We start from the raw sequence: 25,172 nt of genomic DNA, 5'->3' as shown, positions 1-25,172 counted from the left end.
CACACACACACCTGCTATGGTGTTTTCTTTTCCCACTTCCACTTTGTAAATTTATGACCTTGTCAGGACAGACATGATAAATATTCAGTTTGATTTTTTTTTAAAAAAGATTTATCATATGTAAGGAATATATAAAACTGCCAAGAGAAGAAACACTGAAGCTCTTAAACTTTTCTTTATATTATGATCAATTAAAACATTTGAGAAGTGGTCATCACTTTGTTTTTCAGAACTATTTTATTACAGAATGTTTCCTATTGCCAATCCCATCCCACACACGTGAATCTTGAGAACAAAATTCAGAGTAATTTTTTTAATGCTGAAATTGACGAAAAAAAAAGAGACAAAAAATAAAGAGAAATCCAGAATAGCAGGCCATAGCTGCCGCACTGTTTTTTTTTCCTTTTTTTTCCTGTTGTCATTTTCTCGAGACTAGAAAATACACTTACAATTTGAAGCAGCAACAAAATGTGCATTTACCTGATTATACAATGGAACAATTTAATATACCATGATTTTTATTCATCACATTATAAAACTCTAAATATTTCTTTTACGTTGTTTTTTTTAAACCAAAAAGCAACCTATTAATGGCAAAGCAACAGTTTTTAAGCAAAATATACACCTCTCGTTCACCTGGAACAAAACGGAAAACAGTTCAAGGGAGAAATTAGATTTTTTATCTTTTTTTTCCTTTTTATTGTCTGTGCCAATGAAATCAGATGTTTTTTTGTCTTTTAGCTGGGGATGCAAACATTATCCTGAATATGAACTGACTGGTTGCTGTAACCACTTTGACTGTACATACACTTTTCACCTGTTATCCACTGAAAAACTGAACACCTGAAGGACAAATGAGTGACTCCTGCTCTGACGCATTACAGAACAGAAAGGAAACTGCTGTTTACAGTGAATGACTTATTTTACAGCAGCCTGTAGCTTTGTCTTCGATCCTAAACGCAGGCCATTCACGTGTGACGCAGAGAAAGTATTTTTTTTGTCATCCAGACATTTTTTTTCCTGGAGTGCGTCCTTGTAAGTGAAAGTCTCATCTTTACTGACCCACAAGGTTGTCAAGCTGCTGAGGATCCAGTGGAGTTTATGTCATTACAACACCTACATGATGAAATCTACAGTCTGATTGGACGACGGGCGTTGACGGACAGAGGTGCGGTGTTCAGACCGGTGGCGAGGCAGTTCTCACTGATAGCTAAATGTCTTTTTTATAATCACATTACTTTTTCAAGTCTATAATCATGTCACTTCACCATAAAAGTATCGTTAACACGTTTCCAGTACAGGATGAAGACAAAAAGAAAGACAGTCAAACAAATGGCCATCTTTTGTGAGTGTAGATGAGACGGTTTCTTTAGCCGGAGATCAAAGTGACCGTAAATTAGTCCAGTCTCGTTAGGGCGGCACATGCTCAAAATCATAAGGAGTTCAAAAAAACAACCAAACAAACGGAATGATTCCCACATTAATGTACAAACATAAATGAGTAAAAAGCCAATCACATAGCTAGCCCCTGGCAGGCTAACGTCGCGCCATTCCGGTCCATAAAGTGCACTCTCCATCTTGCTGTGCGGTCAGAAAGACAAGAGCAAAAGGACGTGTACGTGTTTGAGACAGAGGGGAAGGGAAGCGCCGCTGCATGTGTGTGTTCAGTCTAATTCCCCGAGCGGCTGCGAGTTAGAGGACACGACAGTCTCATGTGTACGGATGGAGGGAGGTGGGAGGAGGGTAGGGTGGAGGTGTGGGTTTTGTGGGGTTGACGTTAATAAACGTAGCCCTCGCTGTAGGGGTGCGGCTGGCAGTAGGGTCCCTCCTGTACGTATGCCATGTTTTCGTCAAAGTGCGACAGCGGCACCGTGTCCTCCTCGTTGATCTGCCGCTCCATGTCAGTTTTCAGCACTGGCCGCTGATTGTCAGGAAACGCCATGGAGAACAAGGCCTCGGGGTCACACACGAACTTGTAGACATATCTCTCGCCGGCCACCTGGAGAAAGATGGCGAGGTCTTGTTTTTAAACCATTTTTCCACAGCATATTCTACAGTGGCTGAGCGTAATCTTTCACTTTAATCCACCAGATGGAAAAAAAGATTAAATATCTTTAAAAAAAATTAAAAAGCACATTTTTTAAACTTTTAAAGCTGATCTCCAAATGTAATCAACAGTTCTGCTTTGGCCTCCACTCTGCACTAAAGAAGAGGTGCACTGAGCTTTAAGTTTTTTCAAACAAGATACAGGATTAGTTAATGGCATTTGTATCCATATCATTTGATGTTTGTTTACAAAAAGCTTCATTAAAATGTGCAGTATTTGCATCTCTGCTCTCTCATTATACTCTCTGACTCATGGAGCCCCGCCCCCACTCTCAATAAAAATAAAAAATGGCCGTTCTAATGCCGTGTGACTTTTGTGTTTTCACACATCGAATCTGATCTAAATTAAGCCATTAAAACACTAGCATCACACATTAACACATACAAACCAACCAAACGAGGCAACAATAGTCCAGTAACTCTGTTTTCGTAAATAGTGTCTGCTGGCTTTGATGTGAATACAATGATTTGATAACTCTCCAATCGTAAAACAGTGAAATATTTGAAAAAAAGTGCACAAAAACTACTTTTCAGTGACGGAAATGCTTCGTGTTTCTGATCTAGAGCACAGCAGCACATGGCTTTAGCTTCTGTGCTGGTACCCTTTGTTGCTTTGGGGCTTCCAAACCACCATGTACTGGTTTTTTTTTGTTTTTGTTTTGTGGATCAGTGCTTTATACAAACCCACTTCAAACAAATGAACTATCCCCAACCTAAGCGAAAACAGCTTATCCATTAAAACAGTTATTTTAAAACACCAGAATAAATTATATAGAGTGCTTTTACTAAGTTTTCTAAAATTATCTCAGAGACAGTGATTGCTTTTTAAATGTCCTACATCACACGTGGATTTGGTAGAAAAAAGAGGAGCTATAAACTGTCCATCGCTTCTCAGAGGTCAAAGTGATCTCAGGAGCAGTTTTACGTTTTCTTTGCCACTTCTTCCTTATTGTATTTAAACTTGGCCAGCAGTGCTTGACCTCCAACCACGAAAGTATAATTCCACCTAAAAGTGCTCAACCTGTTCTGACCTGCCTATTAATGAATGCTTTTTGGAGATGCTTCTAACTGTCAAACTAATACCTCAGGAAACAAAAAACTTGAGATTAATACCCAACAGAAAAAATATATTATTTTCTTTAGTGTGTTTAACCAGTGTTCTGTTAAAATATCTTTTCATTAATCTTGTCCTGAAGTATTTTTACAATTGATATGTGCTAACTGAACTTAACTGAACTGAAGGAAACTTAGACCAGTACCAGGTTCATCAACATCTATATAGCTTAAGGAAATTACTTTTATAACACTCAAATTATATATGCGTGGTAGCTGATCTCAAACAGAATGGTCACATTATTTGCACATTCATTGATTTTGTAAATATTTTGCTGAACAATTGTTTTAGTGCAGGGACACTTTGACGTAGCTGGAATTCAGATCTGTAAATCAGTGTTCATCAAACAGTGATGTTTGATGGGATGATGTAACTGATTACTTTCCCTTATATAATGAATATGTAGCTTGCAAAGAAGAAGAAATATATGTATTTATTACTCATTTGTTTGCTTTTTATAAAGATCTGTTTTTGGCATTACTACATATACTACATAAATACTACATGCACTATAATGAAGATTAATTCAAAGAATAACTTGATAAACTAACATACATATCTGTGTTTTAACATAAGAGTGAAGCGGACACGAGCCGCAAGCCTGGCAAAAACTGATTTTTGCACACAATACAGAAAAAAGCTTTACAATTTCTTAGCTATAAAGTGTAAATGAACTTTTTTAGCTGTTTCACCATTTTTGAGACACTCTGTTCCTTATATAAGCTACCTGGGGGAATGGGAGCGCCTTTAACACAGGCCAGGTATAGCAGCCAAATGAGCTGCTTTCATACTATGTTTACATCAATAAAATCTCTTAGAAAAAAGGTGAACAGTTTTGGATCCCTTTCAGTGTAACAGATGAACTATAATTGGTTGATATTGTTTTTTTTTTACCTTCTGCATGATTCCCTTCTCGTAGTAGTAGCGCAATGATCTGCTGAGTTTGTCGTAATTCATCGCTGGCCGGTTCTTCTGTATCCCCCACCGACGTGCCACCTTTATCACACACACGAACATGAAGACAATAAAGACAGTCAGTAAACAGAGCATTATCAGAAAGCAAACTTATCTAACACAAACGAGCACGGTTGCCCTGATTTCCAGACAGGAACGCTGCAGCAGCTAAAATGTTAAACAAACTTACCGATCCATATTTTCCTAATAACAGTAATTAAAGCGCGTCCAGCTTGTGCAGACCTGACCAGGGATGTGTTCATTAGGAGCTTGTCACACACCCAGCGGAGGAGGCAGCAGATGTTACAGCACCTGTCTACCAGACCACCCACCACCCGGCCTCACGGTCCAAACCCACAGCCCCACGGCATTCTCTTTAGCTGCTCGCTTTTTTTTAAACTCTGCTTTTGACTTTCATTTTTGCTTGTTTCTCACAGTTTATCTCCTATGATACCTTCCCCGATCAATGCAACTGTGTTTTTTCTGCTTTTTCTTTTTCACATTTTTTCGTGTCCCCGCAACCGCTGACATGCTGCAAATGCAGAAACCGCTACCTAACGTTTGTCTGCGGCGCCTCAAAGCAAATGCGTTTGGTCACCTGATGGCATGAATGGGGCCCCCTGTTAGGTGCAGCTGGCCCGTGCTTCTAGACACCATCGGGCTGCGTGGACCACTGCCCGGTACTCATCTATCTCCTCCATTCTACACTTTCACCCCCTGCCTGCACCCTGCATCCTCCTTCATCCTCCAGCAGTGACTGAGCCCCACTGTGTGTGATGTGGCCATACACAAACCCTGCCTCTGTTTCCATTTCAAAAGGCCCAACCGCCAACATGGGTTATATTTTTAGGAATATGTCCTGTGAAATATTTAGCAGGAGCAGGCCATCAGGGTCACTCGGTTGGCTTTAGTGTGGAGTGTAGAATATATAACCCTCTGAGGTCCAAGTCATCATCTGTGATGATCCAAACTCCAAACCCTTACCCTAACCTGTGTGTTAAAGAAAAGCAATAATATATATTTTGTAAGAAGTTTTTGCTGTCAGTTAGAATGATTGCTCTCTTTGTCCATTATTGGTAAGAACAATTTTTTTAAAAAGTCTACGGCGTTTTAAGAGCAGACAATATTATTCATTCACACTTTGACCTCTGACCTCATCTGGTTTTGCAGTGATTTACCTTACAACTCTACCATACCTTTTATTTTTTTGCCCACATGTAGTCCAGTATTTAGGCTCACACAGGGGGAAAATAACCTTCTTTCACTGCTTAATCATTTCATTTTTTTTTAACCAAAAGTCTACAACCCAAATATATTTAAGTTGTAATTACATAAAACTGTCCAAAGCAGCAAATATTTACTTCTGAGTAGCTGAAAGCAGGTAAACCTCTTTTAAAAATTTTATTGAACAATAAATTTAGTGAAATACAATGCAACATTTACCTAAGACTGTCCAAAAAGCTTAAGTATAAAAGCCACGAAAAAATAAAAATAGATTTTTAAAAGGAGTAAAAATCAGAATTACAATATAGAAAAATAAAATTGTTTTTGTGACAGTGCATTTCTGTGTTTCTTACCTCTTCTGGCTCAATGAGTTTAAACTCCATGCCACGGCCGGTCCAGGCAATGAAGTGGGAGTTGGACGGGTCATCCAGTAAAGCCACCAGGAACTGCCAGAGCTGCAGCGAGCCTCTGCGCTGGTACGAAGGGCCCTCACGGTACAAGCCCGACTCCTGTTTGATGTCGCCTACAGAACACGGTGCAAAATGGTTATTGTATGATGGGCAGAATCGTTGGCACATGCAATACTTTTCATTTTAAGAGTTACTGCAGGACTCACCTTCCACCTTTTCAGGCACCACGCAGGTATCGTCGTAGAAGTGCCTCGCCACTTTGTCAAACATACAACCTGGAAAACAAGATCGGGAAAAAAAAGATAGTTTGATATCACATGAAGAAAAAACCCATACGTGCACCACCACAACATCCACACGTATCATCGTTGGTACCTTCAGTCCTGTTAGTGTGAGCCAGATAGCCGTCTTGCCGTAAGTAGACAGAATGGCAGCTAGGCACTTCTGCTGAAACCCAGGCAAGAATGAGAGTGGGTGTTAAAGGGCCCGAAGGCAGCATTAAGAACACTATCTCAGTTATCTGAGAGGAGTCAAAGCCTGTTCACTCAATGCACCACTGGCTCTGATTAAAGAAAATGCCCTCCAGCATCAGCACTGCGATGGCTTCCAGCCACGGGCGAGCTCACTATATCACACCGCCAATACGCGCCCCGAGCATCTCCACTCAGAGGAAGATTTACAACTGAATAAAACACGGCGCTCGTGTGAAAACACGAGCTGACACGATGTAAGTTTTTTCATAATACGAGGGCTTGTGATGATTATTTTACACACGTTCTCAGATCAAAACTAAACGGACCTGCAGGTGTTAGTTTCTTTGACGTTTTCGCTGTGCAGCTGCAGCACGTTTAGCTAAAACGGTTGATGTGTATCTTCTCAATCAGCTTCTTATTATGACTGACTGCATCCAGTGTGAGTATACAGTTTTCTGCCAAAGCTGTTTGCTTTGTTTTACATGTTTTTCCATTTTTCTTCATGAGTTCCTCACTAGTTTGAAAAAATGACTTGACACATGCTTTTGTAAAAACAGTCAAGATATACTAACAATACATTCAAAACGTGAAAAAACACTTTTTTGATGTTGTTTATGATGCTTTTCGCCGTCCATCAGACCACACCCACACTGGCCTGAGGAGACGGATCGGCTCAGTTCTTCAGTGGTAATAAATACTCGCTGATTCTATACTTTATACATATTTAACATTGAGTCCAGATGTTTGAGCAACATTTCAGCTGATGTTAAAATAAACTGTGCAAAATGCAGACAGTCACTTTTCTGGGGTCAATTTTTAGGTAAAAAGGAACAATTCACCCCCCCAACACACTTCCTCTGGTTCTAATTTTTTCCAAGTTTAGATCGTTTTAATGCAAATTTGCCAGGTTTAAAGATATCAGCTCTAGAAATATCTGCCTTTTCCTAAATTGCACCCACCTTGTTATTTTTTAAAGCATTCCTATCTCCAATATTCCCACATGGGATAAAAAGCTGCATGTAGGAACTATTTTCCTTATAAGATCTACCAACCAACTCAAATAGATTTTTGAGTGAACTGCACCTTTAAAAGTTCTCACTCGTGGTTTATCAATATCATGGCTATAACAAGAGATCAAATAAAGACTTGTGGTTTGAATAATTCTTAAACCAAAAATGTAATTTTATATAGACACAAGGCGTTTTTTAAATCATTGGTTTAAATGGTTAAGATAGAAATGCCCCACTACATAATTCTCTTCCTTCATTTACCGGTTGGCTTTACTACATTGTCCAATCGACTCTTCCATTTACTGTATATGTCCAAACCTCCCACAACACAGATGAGATGCTGCGATTAAAAAAACAGCCAAATGGGCTGCAAAGTGAATGTTCAATAAACAGACTGAAGCCCTTCATTTAGACCCATAAACATTTCTCTGAGCTTCATCAAAGTAATGGACTTGTAGAGGAAATTGCTGCTAATGAAATTACCAGATCCCCTCCCATCCTTTTCAACAGGCCAGCTCCAGTCAACATGCCCCACTGTGACTGCTAATAAATTCACTCTGATGCTCCATCTTGGACATCTTGGTCCAAGTAGTGAACACAACACAAGGAAGACCTTTTGGTATTTTAACAGTTAATCGAATATCTTTCACCACTTTTGCTTTATGATTGCAAGCAATTCTTTGTAGATAGTTTACTTGTATCAGTAACAATTCTTCTAATTGTTAAAGCCATTTCATTTATCATTTATCTATTAAAAAACACCTTGCTTCAACCGGTGAAATGTAAGAATTGACTGTTACTAAAAAGAAAATCAAGCTGCCAATGTCATTTTGGGCTCTGTAATTTTTGCCTGTAATTGGTCAAAATTGCAAACAAAAAAAAAAATGAATAAAAGAAGAGAATAATGGTTGATGCAAATAACATTGCTGCAAATAGGCCAGAAGAAACCCAAGAAACTGTTAAAGAACGGGGTTATTTTTGGACCGAATTTGTTTTTCTTTTCTAGTTTTTTTTCTCTTTTTGATAAATTTTTCAGTTGTGTTAATTGGCATTTAGAAGCCACATAGTTGTGAAACTCGGTAAACACATCTATTGCAAAGTAATGTTGCCACTGGAAAAGCGAGAAAACACCAAAAATCACAGCTGCCTGACTCCTCAATGACAAAAACTACAGAGCTGCTGTTAGGAAAACCAGGTGTAACTTAAAGAGATGTGAATGAGGCACCAAATGTTTTCTTCTAAACTCCTCGCCCGGGAAAGAGGTTGCTTTTTCCCCCTGACTGGTCACACACACTCTCCTCCAGCTCTGCCTCTCCTGGGTCCACTCTGTCGCCTTCTGAATGAACCCGGCAGTCCGGCGAATGTTCATTCATGTCCTGAGGTAGCCTCAGGCTCCACAGAGGCTCCACAGAGCCGCTGGCTGATGATTAGGTCCCTTTACTCTCTAACCGAAGGGAGCGGACAAGCGTGGGAGGGCAGATTCTGGATTGTGACCAGGCACAGCCCCCTCCTTTTTTTCTATTAGAGCACCACAGGAAATGGCGAACAGCACAGACACCCGGCCCAACCAGATCCCCTGCCCTAATAATGGGCAAACTCAATAAACACCGCCCCCTCCCGCCATGTCTTCTCTCATTCCTGAAATGATAATGCTCTGGCAGCTATCACTTCTCTGCTCTTTCACTTACCAGAGGAGTTTGAAGGAGCACAAACAACAGAAACCTTTTCAAATCGCTCACCTGAGTCATAGGTGAAGTCCCTCGGCTCCTGCTTGATCATCATGCCGGCTGGGTATGTGTGGGGAATAGGGGCCCCCATCATGGCCGGGTGTTCGAAGAGGGGGTCGGGGTACTCCTGTTTGAAGCCTTGAGGAGGGAAAGGGATGTTGGGCTCCGACATCTGCCTGTGGTAGATGGGCCGGCCGTCCCGAGCCATTGTCGGCGGGGAGGGAAACGAGTGGCAAGGCTCTGAGAGCTGACGTCGAAATCTGAGACAGACGACAAATTCAGTGGATTCATGACACTGACTCCTGATTGTGAAAGACTTGATGAGACAAAAAGGAGATAAATCGAGAACATGTACATTTCTTTTATTAATTGACTAGTATTTAATTTACTTAATAAAAGATAAAAAGATCTTTTGCAAATAAATGTGAGAAGTAGATGAAAGAAAGGCTTTTTACTAGCAATCAATGAATCAATAATACTGTATCAGTGAAAATTCTGAAATCTGTAATGATGTGTTCAAGTGCTTGCCTTTTTGTTTCACCTATGTTTATGACTACAGGTGACCAAAAAAGCAAAAAACAAAGGAAATGTTTGGAATATTTGTCTGAAAACTGACTTAAAGAATCTCAACCCCAAATCAAATTGACATATTTATCCTATGGCACTTGGCTTGTGGTGCTCATGGGAGTAACTCAGAAGTAAAATGCCTCTTGTGTCCTGATTACTCTAAAAAAGGTTTCATGTAAAAAGTATTTTCTTTATACAGTGCACATCCGCCAACTGTGTTACTGTGCAGAGGGGATGTTAATGTTAGCTAGCTCTATTCTCCTTTAATAATTTGAGGATCACAAGGAAAGTGTCATTTAAATCCATTATATTACATTATAAGAGAAATCAGACATATTGACTCTTAAACTGGGAAATTCACACCTTGAAAAAAATCTTTTCCTCGAAATAATTAACTTAGTAGGTTTGTTTGTTGTTTTGTTTTTTCCATTCTGCTACTGATTTATTGAATAAGCTCTATTTCAAAGCACTAAAGTCAAGTGATGATGACCACATGGCATTCGATGGTTGGGAAAGTTGTCGTTTGCAGGCCCCGCCCACTGAGGATTCACTTAATCAAAAACAGAAACTCAAATGTGCATCTGCTGCTGTGACCTTATTGTAATCTATCCTTGGTACAACTGCCAGCTAAGATCACCAGATGTAAATGTGATGTAAATGTAAGAGGCTGCAGGCTGCAGTACCTGTGGTCCATAGTGTAGGCGTTATCAGGGAGAGGCTGCGAGGGCGGTATATGGGTGTAGGTCCTGTCTGGTTTGGGCGTTGGGGCTGCCGTGGGTGAGCCATGATGAAGTGGGGACACAGGGGTGCTACAGGGGGGTGTCACTGGGCTGGAGGGCTTCATTCCTGTGGGCTGCTTCTGCTCATAGGCACTGGGGTAATGGCAAGGGTTGAAGGCAAGAGTCAAAGATGCCTGTGTTACTGCCAGTGTACGTTACACGATTTAAACTCTTTTTAATGAAGGATTATTTAACGGATAGCTTCTTCCTAAGTTGTCTGTATTTAGGGTAGTCTGAAACAAATGCCCTACCCACTCAAATATCCTTTCAATGTTTTCTAAACCGATTTGATTTACTGTATAAATTATGAAGCCTTGTGCAAGATTTGGATGTAAAGACTCTGAGCAGATGTCACAAAGTGAAGAAATGCATCACAAACTACCTCAGGGCATTTATGTCAGACTGCAGTTAGAATCAATGGCATTTTAAACCACTCCATAATCAGCGATTCCAGAGACCCTCTGATTCAGTTCAGTTATAACAGACAAATAAAACTAACATGACTGCCATAATCTCAGATAAATACCTCTAATTGGAAATATCTCGTTAATGTCTTCAGAGTCACCACCCAACACTGTACATATCTCGATGTCCTTTGATTTGCAGTTTGGAATGATTAGCAAGTCATTTCCAGTTAAATAAAAATTACAATGCAGAATTAAAAAGCCAAAAAATGTCAAATGTATAGAAAGCATAAAGAGTTGATGAATTGATGATAAGCTAAAGTGAGTATTTAGTCATCACTGTCCTACAATAAACCTTCACACCTGCATTTATTCCTCTGTTAAAGTGAGGAATGTGAAACCAAATGTTCTTTTCTGTGCTTTCTTTACAAATGTGAAAAGGGTATAATTTATAAAAGCATTTTAATAATTTGTAAAAGATGTTTTCAGTGTCGAGTGTCAGTGGGGGGGGCCCACCTGATGCTGTACGGGCACTTCTCTCCATACTGGAGTTTGAAGGGCCGCTCCTGGCTACAGTTGGAGCTCAGCTCTGAACACGGGCTGTGCAGCTCCCTCTTGATCTTCAGCTGCAGTCCGTGGAAAGCCACTACGATGGGAAGGAGGAAGAACAATTAACATTTACACTCTGTCAAACTGTAACATTTTTTTAAGGTTGTGACTATTTTTTTGTTCATTTAGCAGCAGACTGTTTCTGGATTTGCTTGTAAGCACCTGAGACAGAATTCATACAATCACAGGATGAAAAAAATACATGAATAAAAACTAAAACCACTGTCTTCATTTACACCTGACAGATCATTCACAAAAATTAAAATGAGATGATCACAGTCTGGAAAAAAAAGTACTGCTTGTTTTATTTAAGTACAGCAGACGATGTGTCCATGATTCAATTTCAAAACTTAAAATACAATTACATTTCAAAACTGCACACAGCAGCTTTACCCACAATGGAAAAGGTCATGTTACAGTGCAGATACAAGCAGGCATGAATGTGCTAAGCCATCACTGATTAAGAGAACCCGTGATGGATATATTAAGTCTAAAACACTTGCTTTTCTAAGCATCCATCTGCCAAAGGATATGACATCTGAGGCCATCACTTACACAAACAACTCACTTCAAATCCCATTTATTCAGCCTTTACTGACGGGGACTCTGTTAGTGAAATATGACAATCATAAAACAGGGTGTGCGGTGAGCTTCGATAAATGCTTTATCTGCTTTCAGCTGGCTGTCAATAAGTTCCAGACGACAACAACAAGTCTCATTGATCTGAAGCGGGGCCTGCGATCTCTACCTATGGCCCCACAGTGAGCCCGGTGCATCTGAGAGGCTGTTAAGTGCCTGATCAGTCCTGATTAACATCCCATCATCTAGAGTCATGATCAACGCTAATCCAATTGACTGCGCTTCTGAAGAAAAACCCAGTCAGTCAGAATGAAGTCAGGCTCAGGTTGCCTCGCCGATCGCCGTCTCACCGCGACGGCTCACAGAGCAGCAGCGAAGCCATCCCACAGCGCTCTATCAAACACAACAGAGGGCCAGCCGCGGTTGAAGACGATCATTTTTGATTGATGTTTTAGACTGAGAGATGGCCTTCTCCCGAGTTTATAACCAGGAATTATGAATGGAGAAAGTCCATCAACTCTTGGTCCAACTCAAGTGCAAACATTTAGCTATTTGAGTACTAGAGAAACTTAAATATGTGGCTAAGGACTGTTTTTCTTTTAAATACAAGAAGGTCTCTGAGGCTACAAGGAGTTGAGAGAGAAGGATGTTTTGAGGAGTTTTCTCACGACTGACAGACAGCTGCCATACGAGCAGGGGTCGATCTGCCAACACCCCATCTGACGCACAGTCGAGCCCCCTGGGTGATGGGCCACACGGGCCCGGCATGACAAAGCTCGGGGGTTGTTTGCAGCCCTCGCTGGGGGCCTGACCTTTTCTGGGTCATCGATCGGAGGTCAAAGAGACATTTCCTGAGGGGAGACCTTTGTTGACGCTGGCATCGCAAAGCCTTGTTAAGAGATTATGGACTCAAAACAATACCTCAGCTTTGGCTGTCAAGATCACAATCAGTGTCAGGCTAATTACCATTTACATTAAACACACATGAATTTGTTTAGTTTAAGAGCTGACTCCACCGGCTTCTTGTTTACAGCTCACCTGAAGCTGAACCATAATTCCTTTCTTTATTTAACACTGAACGACATTAAAACAACGTCTATAAAAATGCTGCCGTTAAACGTAAGCGCCACATCGGCTCTAAACAATGGCTTCACGTGTGCTGCAGCACAGGGCATTAAATTAGAAATGGAAATGTCACAATAGATTTTGTCAGCGGGGTGCCAAGGTACACAAATCAATAGCGAGGGCATTGCCTCTGACTAAAACAGAGACTTCCTTTTTAGTCCAGAATGTCATGCCCATCACTGCTTGATTGCTCTCATTATCTACATATTGATTAACTAAGATGGTAGGCAGTTTTAAAGAAGAGGCAGTTAGAACAATTACTGGGTCTATTTTGAATGCAAATGTTCTTTTCTTCGTTGTACCACTGACTTAAACATTGGGCAATTTGCTTTAGCCTTTGCAGTACAGATTAAACAGAAATCTTTCCTTTAAATATTGTGGCACATGCAAATAAAAAAAAAATCTTTTTTTTACATTTTCCACCAACACTTAATTCGAATATTTTTATTTTAGCAGCCGTTTGTTTGCCAGTCCTTTCAGTACACTATCAGATAACTGTTGGCTCCGACTGTTGTCGACTTTGAAGGTACAAATTGTGCGTTTTGGCAGAACCGGAGCCTACGTTTGGCAGATATTTCTCTAGTCCATTCATAAAAAAATACAGGTCTTTTGGCAACAGCGAAAAACCTTCCATTCCATTTTCACCTACTGTAGGTGCTCGCCTTTGCTGTTAAATGATGGAGGCTCAGATCTGCTGGTAACGTGTGGCCTCATTTTACACCTCCTCTACTCCTCCATTCCCTGCTAAGTTATGCTAATGGTAAGCATCTGTGTTGGAGTTTGAGACAAAGAAATTTCTCCTTCTCCTCCTTCAGCCTGAGGACACTTTCGCTTCGAGGCCGCTCACATGCTGGTTCTGCGTCGCATAGACGCAGAGTGCAAAGTTGACATTGAGAGAAGCTGCAACAGCTTTTCATGAGGGAAGATGAGTCTGGCCATGAAAACACAAAATACACCAGCTTTTAGGCTGCGATATTTAAGGCTTCAAAATAGATGTCTTTCTTTTTCTCTTCAAATTTTTTTCAATCTTTTATTGTTCTTCTGGTAGGAATATAAAATCACAGCTATTTCACTGGAACAAAAATTTGGGGATAACATTTATTTTCTTTGAAAACATTCATCTCAATAAAATAAGATGTTTCTTGTTAATTGTAGCAGTTAGCTTACAAACTAAACAATAGTACAGCTTGGCTAATGCTAACTGTGCTAACTGTTGGCTTGTTTTACATTTGATTTAAATCAAATTTGATAAGTTCATTAATAATTCACAACTCACATATTAATGTCTGTTGTAAATTATTTTAATGTTGTAAAATGCAATTTATTGTTATTTAAATCTGAGTAAATAATATATTATTTTTCTATTTTCACCACGCTATTGAGGACAGGATACAAATTATTTAAAGTGCTAAGCACTGTAACTTTTAACAAATTCGGCTCAAACACTTTTTAAGACTGCACTATTTTCAAATGCAGATTAACACACATATGCTACACGTACATGGGCAGTACTGAGTATTTATGGAGCTAGGAGGTAGTATGTGGGATTTACATAAAACAGAGAGTGCCCACGTTGATCGTAACAAAGGGAGATGTTACCGAGTGCAACAGTGTGAGTCACTTCAGTGTTTTTGGAGCAACAATGGAGCTCACAGACGAAAAAGCTGCTGTAACTGATTTGTGTGGAATCAGTTCCCCGTTAGCTTTGGATTTCTCGCTGGATGTGGTGACATTAAAAGTATTTAATATTGCCATTTTCATAACGGCCCCTGTCCTTTCACTGCCTTTTTTTAGGGTTAACTTCCAGCTTTATCTCTCGTCACCTTCACCTCTTTCTTTCTCCCTGTCTCACCGTTCGCCTCTCCATCTCTCGGCTTGGTGAAAACCCATATGGGAGAGCTGCCGGCTGGGATGCCTGCTCATGCGCCCAACCACGGTGCCCTCACCCTCCTGCCATCTGTTAGTGCCTCTCCAGCCTGCTGCAGGTTTGCCAACAGGACAATTCAGATGGTCAGCAGTCTCCTGCCACTATGGCCACCCACCCTGGCTACCTCTGAAGGACATCAGGACAGTCTTGGTGACCTCTGGTTATCTACTGTACACCACACTGGTCCATGTTGGGTTTTAGGCAAGGCTAAGTCACACCCATAGTTTAAATGTTTTGCCTTTAACACAGCAGTTGTCTTTAGTGTTGTAGTGTTCTGAACAATTATAAAAAGTAAAATTGATGAAGAGAATCAAATAAAGTGCAGACATTTAATGGATTTTTTAGACTATTATAACTAGTTTAATGCAGTTTTATGTGTTTTGATTTAAGGCGCATTTATTCACTTTTGGAGCAACTTGAATCATAAGTTAAATTAAAAGCCAAATCAGATTAGGACATCTAAAGTCAAGTGCCTGTAGCCAGGCAAATCCCCTCAGGTTTGTCATTTCAAGAGAGCAGGAGTACTCGTGGCATAATAAAGTGAGAAAAAAGATAGACCCCTCTCAGGTTTCTAATCTAGCCTACCAACGGGAACCTTCTAGATAATCTCAGGCTGTGAGTCACATGGAGTTAAAAGGCCTGTGATCTTGCTTGATGCCAAATCTCTTACAGTTTAATTTTACCAAACAGTTATCTGTGACCACTAAATCTTGAAATGCAATTAAAGTTGCCAAACTAAATGTCAGATGTGACCTTCTCTCTTTGTTCTAGTTCAGAATTCTAACTTCTGCCTTTTGTTCAACTTTCATTTGCAGGTTAAAGGGTGTTGAGGACACCGGGAGGTTTTGTGTTTTTTCTCACAGTTTAATGTGCATTTTGGCTCAAATGAAAGACATGTGCTCTATCTGAGTCCCACTGAGTTCCACTCACTCAATTTCTGTCCCCACCTTGGCACTACTTCCTCCAGAAATGGACCGTGCCAAGTAACCAGTCACCGTGTGCAACCACCGTATACAGCCAGGTGAAGTACGACCAACTAGCTTATCCTCATCACTGTGAGTGAAAAATGAACTCTTGTCAGACATTGGAAAATGTTTTAAAACTTTTAGGAAGTATTCTTAGAAACAGAATTTGTCCTTTTGTTGGATAAAATATGTAGAGCAAGGGGGAAAAAAGCACAAAAAAACAGGTCATACTTGCTTTCATGCTTTAAAATCTCCAGTGACGGATAGGGAGTGTAAAAGAAGGCCAGCCAACCTCCAAGTAAAGAAGGATAAATGCAGGAGTACCTAATATTACACCGCCTGATTTAGAAAATATAACCACACTCAATGGTTTGCACAAAAAAGGAGTTTGGGGAAAGGTCAAGGAGGAGCATATTTTTAAGATTTTATTAAAAAAGAAAATTCAAAACAGACATCAACTGACAGCAGTTTGGACTACCTGGAGTTAAAAATATCACTTCAACTCCCTAAAAAAGTTAGCCACAATATTTTGATGTTTTCTTATGCAAATAAGTCACAGTGCAATAATATCTCAGTAGCGGGCCCAAGAACAACAAGGGAAAACAGACACACACACACACACACACGCACACACAGATAACCCCCCAACCCAAACCATGCACCTGTAGACCTGCAAGATTGCTGCAGCTCTCCTGAGAGCACTTGTGCAAGCAAAGGTGAGGGCACTGAGAGACATGGAAAAACACACACAGTCACTTGCTTTTTACCCCAGTACAAACACACCAGTGAAGATCAGTGAAAAAAAAACCCGCCACAGATGTTCACACACACACATAAACATAACACATGCACAGACAAAGAGACACAGAGAAAAGCGACATGGTTTCTTACTCACAGTTTTCAGTCTGGAAATCTGGAACGAACTGCTCATCATTGTCGGGAACTTGAGCTAAAGACACGAGCAGAGAAGAAGAAAGGGATTGATTGTTTCTGATGTTGATGGACACCGCAGCACTGATCACAGCTTTGTCCTCTGGCAAACAGTCCTCTGGGATGTTAGTTTGGCCTATCCCAGCACTGCCTGCTTCTGTTGTCAGTTAAAACAAAAGAAAAGAAGCCTAAAAAAAATGTTTTGAATGTGTTTATCATTTTAAATGTGCAGAAGATTTCAATATGCTATAAATCTTCAGAGTCACAGAAATAATCATGCAAATTAAAATCAATTAATGAATTTTTTTTAAACACATCTTAATATAGATTTTTTTTGCATCCATTCTTAAACTTTCAGTCGTTTTACGCATTTGTTATCCAACTATAGCTCAGTTGTTCAAATTTCCATTTTCTATGCACTTCTTGTCGATTTTATATCTATATCATTTCCTTTAAAAAAAGAGAGAGAGAGAAAAGAAAACAGCAAAAACATGTTTGATTTGTTGTAGAAAAAGAGCTTAATTTAATTTTTTTTTCTTTCCGAAAATAAAATCTGACTTTCACGGCTTGAAAAAGGACAAAAAGTCCCCAAGACGACAACTCTGATGCAATCAAAAGACTAAATAACCTTGAACTGCTGGCTAACACATTCCCTGATATTTACTAAAGCAGTTGAGTCACATTTTCCAACAAACTCGTACCTGACAGATAATATTTTGACCGTCTACTTTCACTTCCTGAGGTCGACTTGTCCATTGACTGCTCTGCAGCCTCGGCTCTCCCTCCTTGCCAGCAGCCAAACACCCATTGTTAACAGTATCTAATTGGCTTCTTCCCTACTGGTGAATCCACCTGTACCTACCGAGTTAGGTCTGTTCCAAACCCTCCAAAGCTTCACCTGTGCTTCAAACACCCCTGCACTCAGGCTAATGCTAAAATAATGAAGCCCTGCTCCACTCGGGCTCCAATTAGGCATGTACATATTTATATAACACATATTTACACTCAGTGACAGTTCCTCATGTCCCTTAAGTTTCAGTCTCTCTGGTGATAGGCAAAAAGAGATTTAAATGTGTCATTAGCACATCTATTTATAAACACAATGAGGTGGATCCTCATTATCACAGTATGTGTAGCATGCCTTGACTTGTCTGGAGATCCTTTTTTTTTTTTTAAATGACTGATATTCCATTTTTGTCACTCTTGATATGGTCAAGGGTGGGTTTTTTTCTCTTCCCAGACGTGTGAATTGAGGAGGGTAAACAATTAACAGATGAAGAGGAGATATTGCTCCTTATTTTCTAAAAATGTCAAGCGGGTGCAGACGCCAGAAAATAAATATGCACAAGCAACTTCACTCCATATGTTTGTGTAGTAGCAGCTACGAGCTCTCTATTTTGGCCTTTTGGAATTAAATTGCTGGAAATCAATTAAGACATAACAGGAGATTTTACACAGGGCTACTTGTATGCTTTTGTAATAAACTGAAGAGAAAGTAATAATATGTAACAGATACACAGTTAGGAAAACACTTACTCAAACCTTATAAAATACACCACACAAATCAAATTTTTCCTACTAAAAAACCAAGTCCTTAATCAGCTGAAGCACCACAACTCTCTCTCGAAACTTCAGAGGACACAGAGGAGAAACAATAAAAATAAATAAATAAATTAAACACAAAGAAGGTGGCAGTCTCTCTGTGACCAAAAGGAAGTACAGGATGGATGAGTCACTGGCCTCAGTCTGTGAATGAGCCAGCTGATCTCTGCAACAAACTCCTGGGGAGAACGGCAGAGCTGGAAATCTGCCGCCATTCACAAAACCCAAAAAAAGGAGGGAGACAGAAGGAAAACAGGAGCAAGGGTAAAGAAGAGGAAGGTTGTAAACACGAGGCCTGAGACTATTTGAATGGTTGTCTAAACCTGCAACAGCAGTAAGCAGGGCTGAGTTTTAAACAAATTTATCATTCTGCCCGTGACGATTTCCAAGACAAATGATGCTATCAGCACTAAAATTTTGCAGAGACATCAGTGCGAGAACAAAGGAAAAAACAGAAAAACAATCTTAAAGCAAAAAATCGGAGAAGTACAATACATTTTTTGTTTTTTGTTGTTGTTTTGTTTTGACAAAAAAGGAACTAAAACGAGTTTAAAATACTGTATGGAAGAAAGAGGGTAGATGTAGTTTTGGGGGGGGGTCACAGATTCGCATGTCACGATCAACCTTCAACATCTTGGGTCTCAGGAGTCGGAAATTCAGTCTGTCGCTCATAATTTCTCCTCTCGTTCCAATTACCTGAACTAATAAATCTCAGAAATGGGAAGGTATTCCTTTTCATCTTAATGGACAGGAAGTCATTCATTAAATCTACAATCTTGAGGCGCACATCATCACATTGATCCATGACAGGCAGAACTGTAATCCTTAACAGTAATACCTCTTATCAGCCGCTGTCTCTTTTCCCACTTTGGATACTGAAATATTAAAATCGTGTCTTATTCTTTTACACACCCTGCGGTGCGAGCCGCGACGCCTCATCTCACCTCGCTGCCGCTCCGAGTCGCCTCAACTCTTCCAATATCTGTTTTAAAGAATACTTCTCATTTTTTAAAAGCTTTGGATTGCACTGCGAGCGTTTTCACATGTGTTAAAGAATAGATGGAGCGAATAAATGATTGAGTCTTCTTTGGCTGCGTAAAGGGAGCAAGCGAAAAATTCATCTCGACACTCTTCCAGTAAATGTATTATGACTCTATCCTTTGGTTAAAAAAAAGTATTAAAGTTTATTTAATTATATTGCACACTTTATTCTACTACAACTAGAATTATTGCTTTACGACATGTGAACTGTTAGGAAAAAAGAAGGCAGCCTTTTATTGCTGCAAACGGGTAAAAGAACACAAAAATTATAAATTCAAAAATTGCATATGACTTGACTGACTTAAATGAGACAAGATAGTATAGTAAAACTAACATCAGCGTCTCATTAGACTAAATGCTTTTTGGTGTTAATGTATTCAAATGAACCAAATTATGAAGCAGAACATTTTAGCATACAATATAATAACTCCAGTTTTATACAATTCTACGAAATTTTCAATTTTAATATTTCTTTATTAAACCTTAATTTAAAACTATATGAAAAATGCACATAAATCAGTGAGATTCCAACACATATAACACTTTATACATTAGCCAATATGCTATAGTAAAGCAAAGTCTAGAATTAGTCTAGTATAATAATAGTCTAGTACAACAATTGGGACAATTGTAATCAAGTGACTTACAAACTTCATTTTAACCCTGTGCTTTGGACATTTTTCAGAGAAAACACTACAATTTGTTTTAATTTTCAGGTTTATATATATTTGCAAAAACTACTTCAAAATCCAACTTTATAAAACAGTTGTGTTCTCTCACACTGTACAACTTTACACCATCTGTTTGCAAGCAAAGCAAACACTTCACATATATCTCAAATTATACTTCTTACTGTAAAATTATTTTTTTACTTGGATGTAAACTTTGGGATTACATGCAATATTAAGGTAAATTACATCTTTCTGAGATGTGGACAAAAAACTCAAGAAACCAAGTCCAACATGCATGCATGCACAAAGAAACACAGCAAAAATGAACAATATTCACCACTAACCAAAACTTCGGTGCTGCAGACACGGAGGAAAGAGGACGCTCGCACTTAAATCCTGAAGCATCACGTCTCAGTTAGACCACAATGAGCAAGTCTTGCCATTAGAGAAAAAAAAATTAAAAAAGCAAGAAAATTGTAATATTAAAAAAAAATCAGTTGTCGCTTTGAGAGCTGACTGCTGTTTTGGAAGTTTGCGGAGAAAAAAATTACTCATAGATCCATTCTCTCTTTTTTTTGCCACCAAGAAATGAAATTGAAGAAGACAAGGTGAAGGTACAGCTGTACAAGATAGAGAGGTGCGCTGAAAGGAAGCAAAGAGAGAGAGGGAGAGAGAGAGTGAGAGAGAAAGGGGAGAGAGAGGAGATGACAGAGTGAGTGAGAGTGAGAGAGAGAGAGCCGGTAGGCTACAGCAGAGCTCTGGTGGAGGTGGAGGTAGTGGCGGCTGGCGTGCAGCGCGTTAGCTCCTGCCAAAAGCAGAAGAGACAGTGAGCGTCGGAGAGCCTTCTCCTGGTAATTTGTGATGACACTCTCTGGGTAGAGCCTCCTCGGTCTCCCTCAAGACCCCTCGCTCACAGTCTCTAATGTATGCATGACACACAAGGTGCCTCTTCCACACAGGCTTTTAATTGGACTGCGACGCTAGGCATGTAACTCCAGGCAGCACCCCCCCCCACTCACAACCTATTCATTTTTACCCATCTCTCCTCCTTTTTTTGCTCAAGATTTAAAACACTCACCTTCTGCTAGCCAAGTCTCCTGCAGCTGACTGAGGTCCTGGAAGAGCTCTGAAAGGGAAACCGAGGCAGAGATCAAGGTTTGAAGGCAGTTGAAAAACAGTCAAAGATCAAGAGAAGTATCAGAAACAAGTGCATTCACTATTACTGGCTGATATGCCATTGGAGCTCACTGGGCATGTGTGCAGCTAATAACAAGTCAATTTGTGTTTCTGACCACTGAAAAGAAGCTTGTGAGAATCATCACAGGCCGCTGTGCTGTAATTGAGATTCTGTAGTTAGCAGCACAGGTGGCCACAAACCAATTGAATTTTGCTAAATGTTTAGAAGCCGTGAAATTAACTTCTCCCTCTGTCCTGCGCCTACCTTCAGTGTCCAGAGCCAGGTCGGACTTAATGAATTTTCTCTTTCTGTCATTTGCTGGCCTCTCGCTGCTCGTTGTCTTTTCTTGCAGCTTTTGGGAAAGAAAAAAAACACACACACACTCATCAATTTTTTTCTTCTAGCTGGAGCAGTAATTCTGTTGTTGGCTGCATCACATGTGCAACTGAAATAGCAAATGAAAGAGCCTCAATGAGCCTCTGATTAATGCCTCACACACTTCTAAAGCTTGACCCATGCAAAGGGGTCTGTGCTTCACTTATCAGGCATAATTAACAAGTTGTTACATGGTGCATAACCAATAACACAGCGTAAAGTAATGGGCACCTTGTTTGGCTGTTTATCTTTGATGATTAGATGAAACTTAAATGGTCCCTGAGGGAGAAATGAGTGTTGGCAGCAGCAGAGAGAAAGACAGAGGTGAGATCAGAACAAATAGAATGCGTTAGAGAGAACAGCCATCCACAGTACAAAAGGCAGAAAAAAAATCAAGATGAAGTATTTTCCTTAATGGGGTGGGAGCTGGAAGAAGAGAAGGATGAGTGAAACTGATTTCATTTCAACTTTTCTTCTTTTGAGGCAGTGATCACTCACTCTGGAGTTACAGTAAGGCACTTGCTGATCGTGAAATCCATCCATTCTGCACTGTTGTGGCTTTAACGGGCGAGCAATCTGCAAAGTCTCCAGTCTCCTGTCCGGCCACCCTTCAAACAGGCAGATAAATAGAAAGCAGAAATAAGGAGGAGAAGAACTTCGGGTTTAGATCTCTGTTTTATTCAGTGTATGAACCCTCTGATATTATTCTGGACCCGGAATGACCGACGGCACCTCCGGCGATCATGCGGTACAGTTAAGTTGGTGCGTAAACGAGCAGCGCGCTGAGCTAGAGGGCGCACCAAAATGTTTTTCGCTGTGTAATAAACTTAGAAATGAGAGGAAGTGTGTAAAACTGCATGTACTTACCTACCAACTTCGCGCCGCTTTCATCTGCAGAGAGCTACAGAGCGGCTGCAGGATCTCCACAGTCCCGGCTGCTGCCTGCGCCTCTCCCCGCTTACTGTGTTGCTTTCTAGCGGCTTGGCATCGCCTCCCGGGGCCTCCCATGGAAACAAGCCGCACTCCGTTTCCTATTGGTTGTCAATGTCTTTCACTGGATCAGATTGCTGGCAGTCAATCACGCACGGCTGCAGGCGGTAAGCGCGGGCGAAGTCAATGACAACACTGTCATGCGCTCATCTCGCTTTGTTTAAGTTTGGACTTTTGAGTTTTTAAGCCGAAACTAGCCGCCAAACTTCATGACAACTTATCACTATTTTGTATTTACACTGAAACACACATGCAAACTGCACCTGCACACCCCCGCCCTCTCCCGCACGTCTTCACCCCCTCGCCTTCTCGTTTTTTTCGCAATCGCATACAGTGTGAGACACACAAACACACCACTCACTCTTCTCCCGGTCAAGTTTGTGTCCATGGTAACGGTGTTTTGAAGAGCCTCCAGGGGGACTTGCTGAAGCGCCAGCTCTTCCCTCTCCTGTAAAGGGATACTTTGTTGAGACCTGCAGAAGGCACTGACCTGGAAGTAAAGCCCAGGTCAGCGGGCAAAAAAAAAAAGAAAAAAAAATCCAACAAAAAACACTGAACCCCGCTTCCTCAAACTATTTTAAATTAAGAGGGAAGTCCAGATCCCAAACCTGAATGTCATGGAAAGTTTTAATCGTGCAGTTTTACAGCTAAAGCATAACATTTACTTTAGATTTAATATTATGTAAAACCAGTACCAGGGTCGGCCAGTACAGTTACTAACAGTTTACACCGATATTAAAACATTAAAAGTTGCAGATGCACTTTATTCTTTCAATAGAAAAAATATGGCATGACTTCAAAAGCCACTGTAATAATGTATACTGATAACAGGTTACTTCTGAACTTCTGTGCATTTCTTCAGTTTAAACAGTACATAGAAAATGTTAGTTATGTGAAATAACCAAACACCAGCATTTCGGGGAATATCGATGTGCTTATGCTTATCTTTTTAGGCCTTAAACTGATGACACTGGTGTCAATACTCAAAACAAGATTTTGTATTGGTCATATGGGTACTTATTTGTTATTCGCATGAACACTTCAAAGCTGCAGAGTAAATAAGCTTCAGCAATTTACCATGAATTCTTCTCAGAGGCTGAAGAAACTCTAAAAATATTAAGCATGTGACATCCAGCAAGTGTTAATCATCATAACAAAATCTTAATTCAACTATTATTTTCAATGCCAAAGTAGTTAAGGGCAGGGATGTCAAACATACAGCCCCGAGGACCAAAACTGCCAATAAATACAATAATACAGTGACAGAACTATGGAGTAAAATCATTTTTGGCATTAGTCTAGCCTGGAGTGAAAGTATTTGGAAAGTTACATGGTTTTATATGTTTTTTAACAAAATCTTTGTATGATAACATTGAGATATAGTTGGAATTGCTTATTTTTCTTCATACAGCTCAGGCTGTTTTTCATCTGTTCTATAAATGGATCACTCATTACATGAAAAAAACAATTTAATAAAAAATAATGCCTTCTGTTGTCTGGCAAATTTTTAAGGGATTTGGTGGGGAGTGTCTTTCTTAGGTTTATGGTTTCAGCTTTTTAAAAATCTTGGCTACAGCTCTGATGAACAATTTATTCTTAGAATTTTTTTTGAGTGTGTATGAAATGATTTTACTGGTCTTAAGATGAAAATTAGGCTGTATGTGGTCTATGAACTAAAGAGGTTTGACACTGTGGCTTTGAGTTAAATAGAACAGCATGTAAATCACAACAACTAATAAACTTGAATGTGTTGTACTTGACAAGAAAGAAAGAAATAATTTCTGTGAGATTTAAAGAATCAGACTTTTCAGAATAAAATACTACTTTGTTTTGTAAATCCAGTAGATTTCTCACCTTAGATCCCTTTTTCTGTTTGGTCTGACATCATCACAACACTAAAAATTGTAAAAAATGAACAGCTAGTGTAGTTAGTGTAACTGGAAATTAGATGTACAATTTAGCAAAAATGTATTTTACATAGGTACATTGTACATTTATTGTGCTTTACTGTACACAGGTTTTCTTTAAAATTTCATGACACCTTTGCAGGATGTCTGCAGTTTCCTGGTTGCACACCTATGTTTAAAGCTTACAGGCGTTATTTTTGAAAGAAGGTCAAGGGCAAGAAAATAACCATTACCACTGTCAGGAATGCTTTTTTGTCGCTGTTGTAGCTAAGTTGTAATTTGTAAAAATGTGTGTTCGGTGCATAACAATCAACATAGATTTGCTTGCCAGGACACAGGACAGATCTAGGATAAAACCCTGAAAGAGAACTTTTACCAGTGCATCAAACACTTGACTGAAAGACGGGCATATCGGAAGTCAGTGGTGGTCACGCTGGTGCCATCTTGGATCCAGGCAGGGTTCCATTACCAGGCAGGTGAAGTGGATGTGAAGTGAAGTACTGTGT

General features: G+C 39.9%; 1 protein-coding gene across 14 annotated transcripts; it reads right to left on the bottom strand.

The window, feature by feature from the left end:
* Positions 1-160: 160 nt before the first annotated feature.
* Positions 161-23,236, bottom strand: etv1 (ETS variant transcription factor 1). Of its 14 annotated transcripts, XM_025911636.1 has the most exons (15): positions 23,121-23,236; positions 22,637-22,857; positions 22,268-22,377; positions 22,001-22,048; positions 21,659-21,746; positions 21,296-21,343; positions 16,869-16,922; positions 11,285-11,414; positions 10,269-10,457; positions 9,031-9,278; positions 6,184-6,255; positions 6,015-6,083; positions 5,752-5,921; positions 4,115-4,216; positions 219-1,999 (listed from the first exon to the last, which is right to left on the bottom strand). In XM_025911636.1, exons 3-15 carry the CDS (start codon positions 22,310-22,312, stop codon positions 1,778-1,780), a joined length of 1,485 nt encoding a protein of 494 aa, XP_025767421.1. In that variant the 5' UTR covers positions 22,313-22,377; positions 22,637-22,857; positions 23,121-23,236; the 3' UTR covers positions 219-1,777. The 14 variants fall into 14 exon arrangements, with proteins under 14 accessions (XP_025767426.1, XP_013129909.1, XP_025767421.1 ...); XM_025911637.1 differs by having other exon boundaries at positions 22,641-23,194; XM_019364986.2 differs by having other exon boundaries at positions 22,637-23,193.
* Positions 23,237-25,172: the final 1,936 nt, after the last annotated feature.

This window comes from Oreochromis niloticus, linkage group LG11, assembly GCF_001858045.2.
Source record: "Oreochromis niloticus isolate F11D_XX linkage group LG11, O_niloticus_UMD_NMBU, whole genome shotgun sequence".
NCBI classification, from domain to species: domain Eukaryota; kingdom Metazoa; phylum Chordata; class Actinopteri; order Cichliformes; family Cichlidae; genus Oreochromis; species Oreochromis niloticus.
Note: the sequence above shows the minus strand (reverse complement) of the source record. Positions and strands in the feature narration are given on the sequence as shown.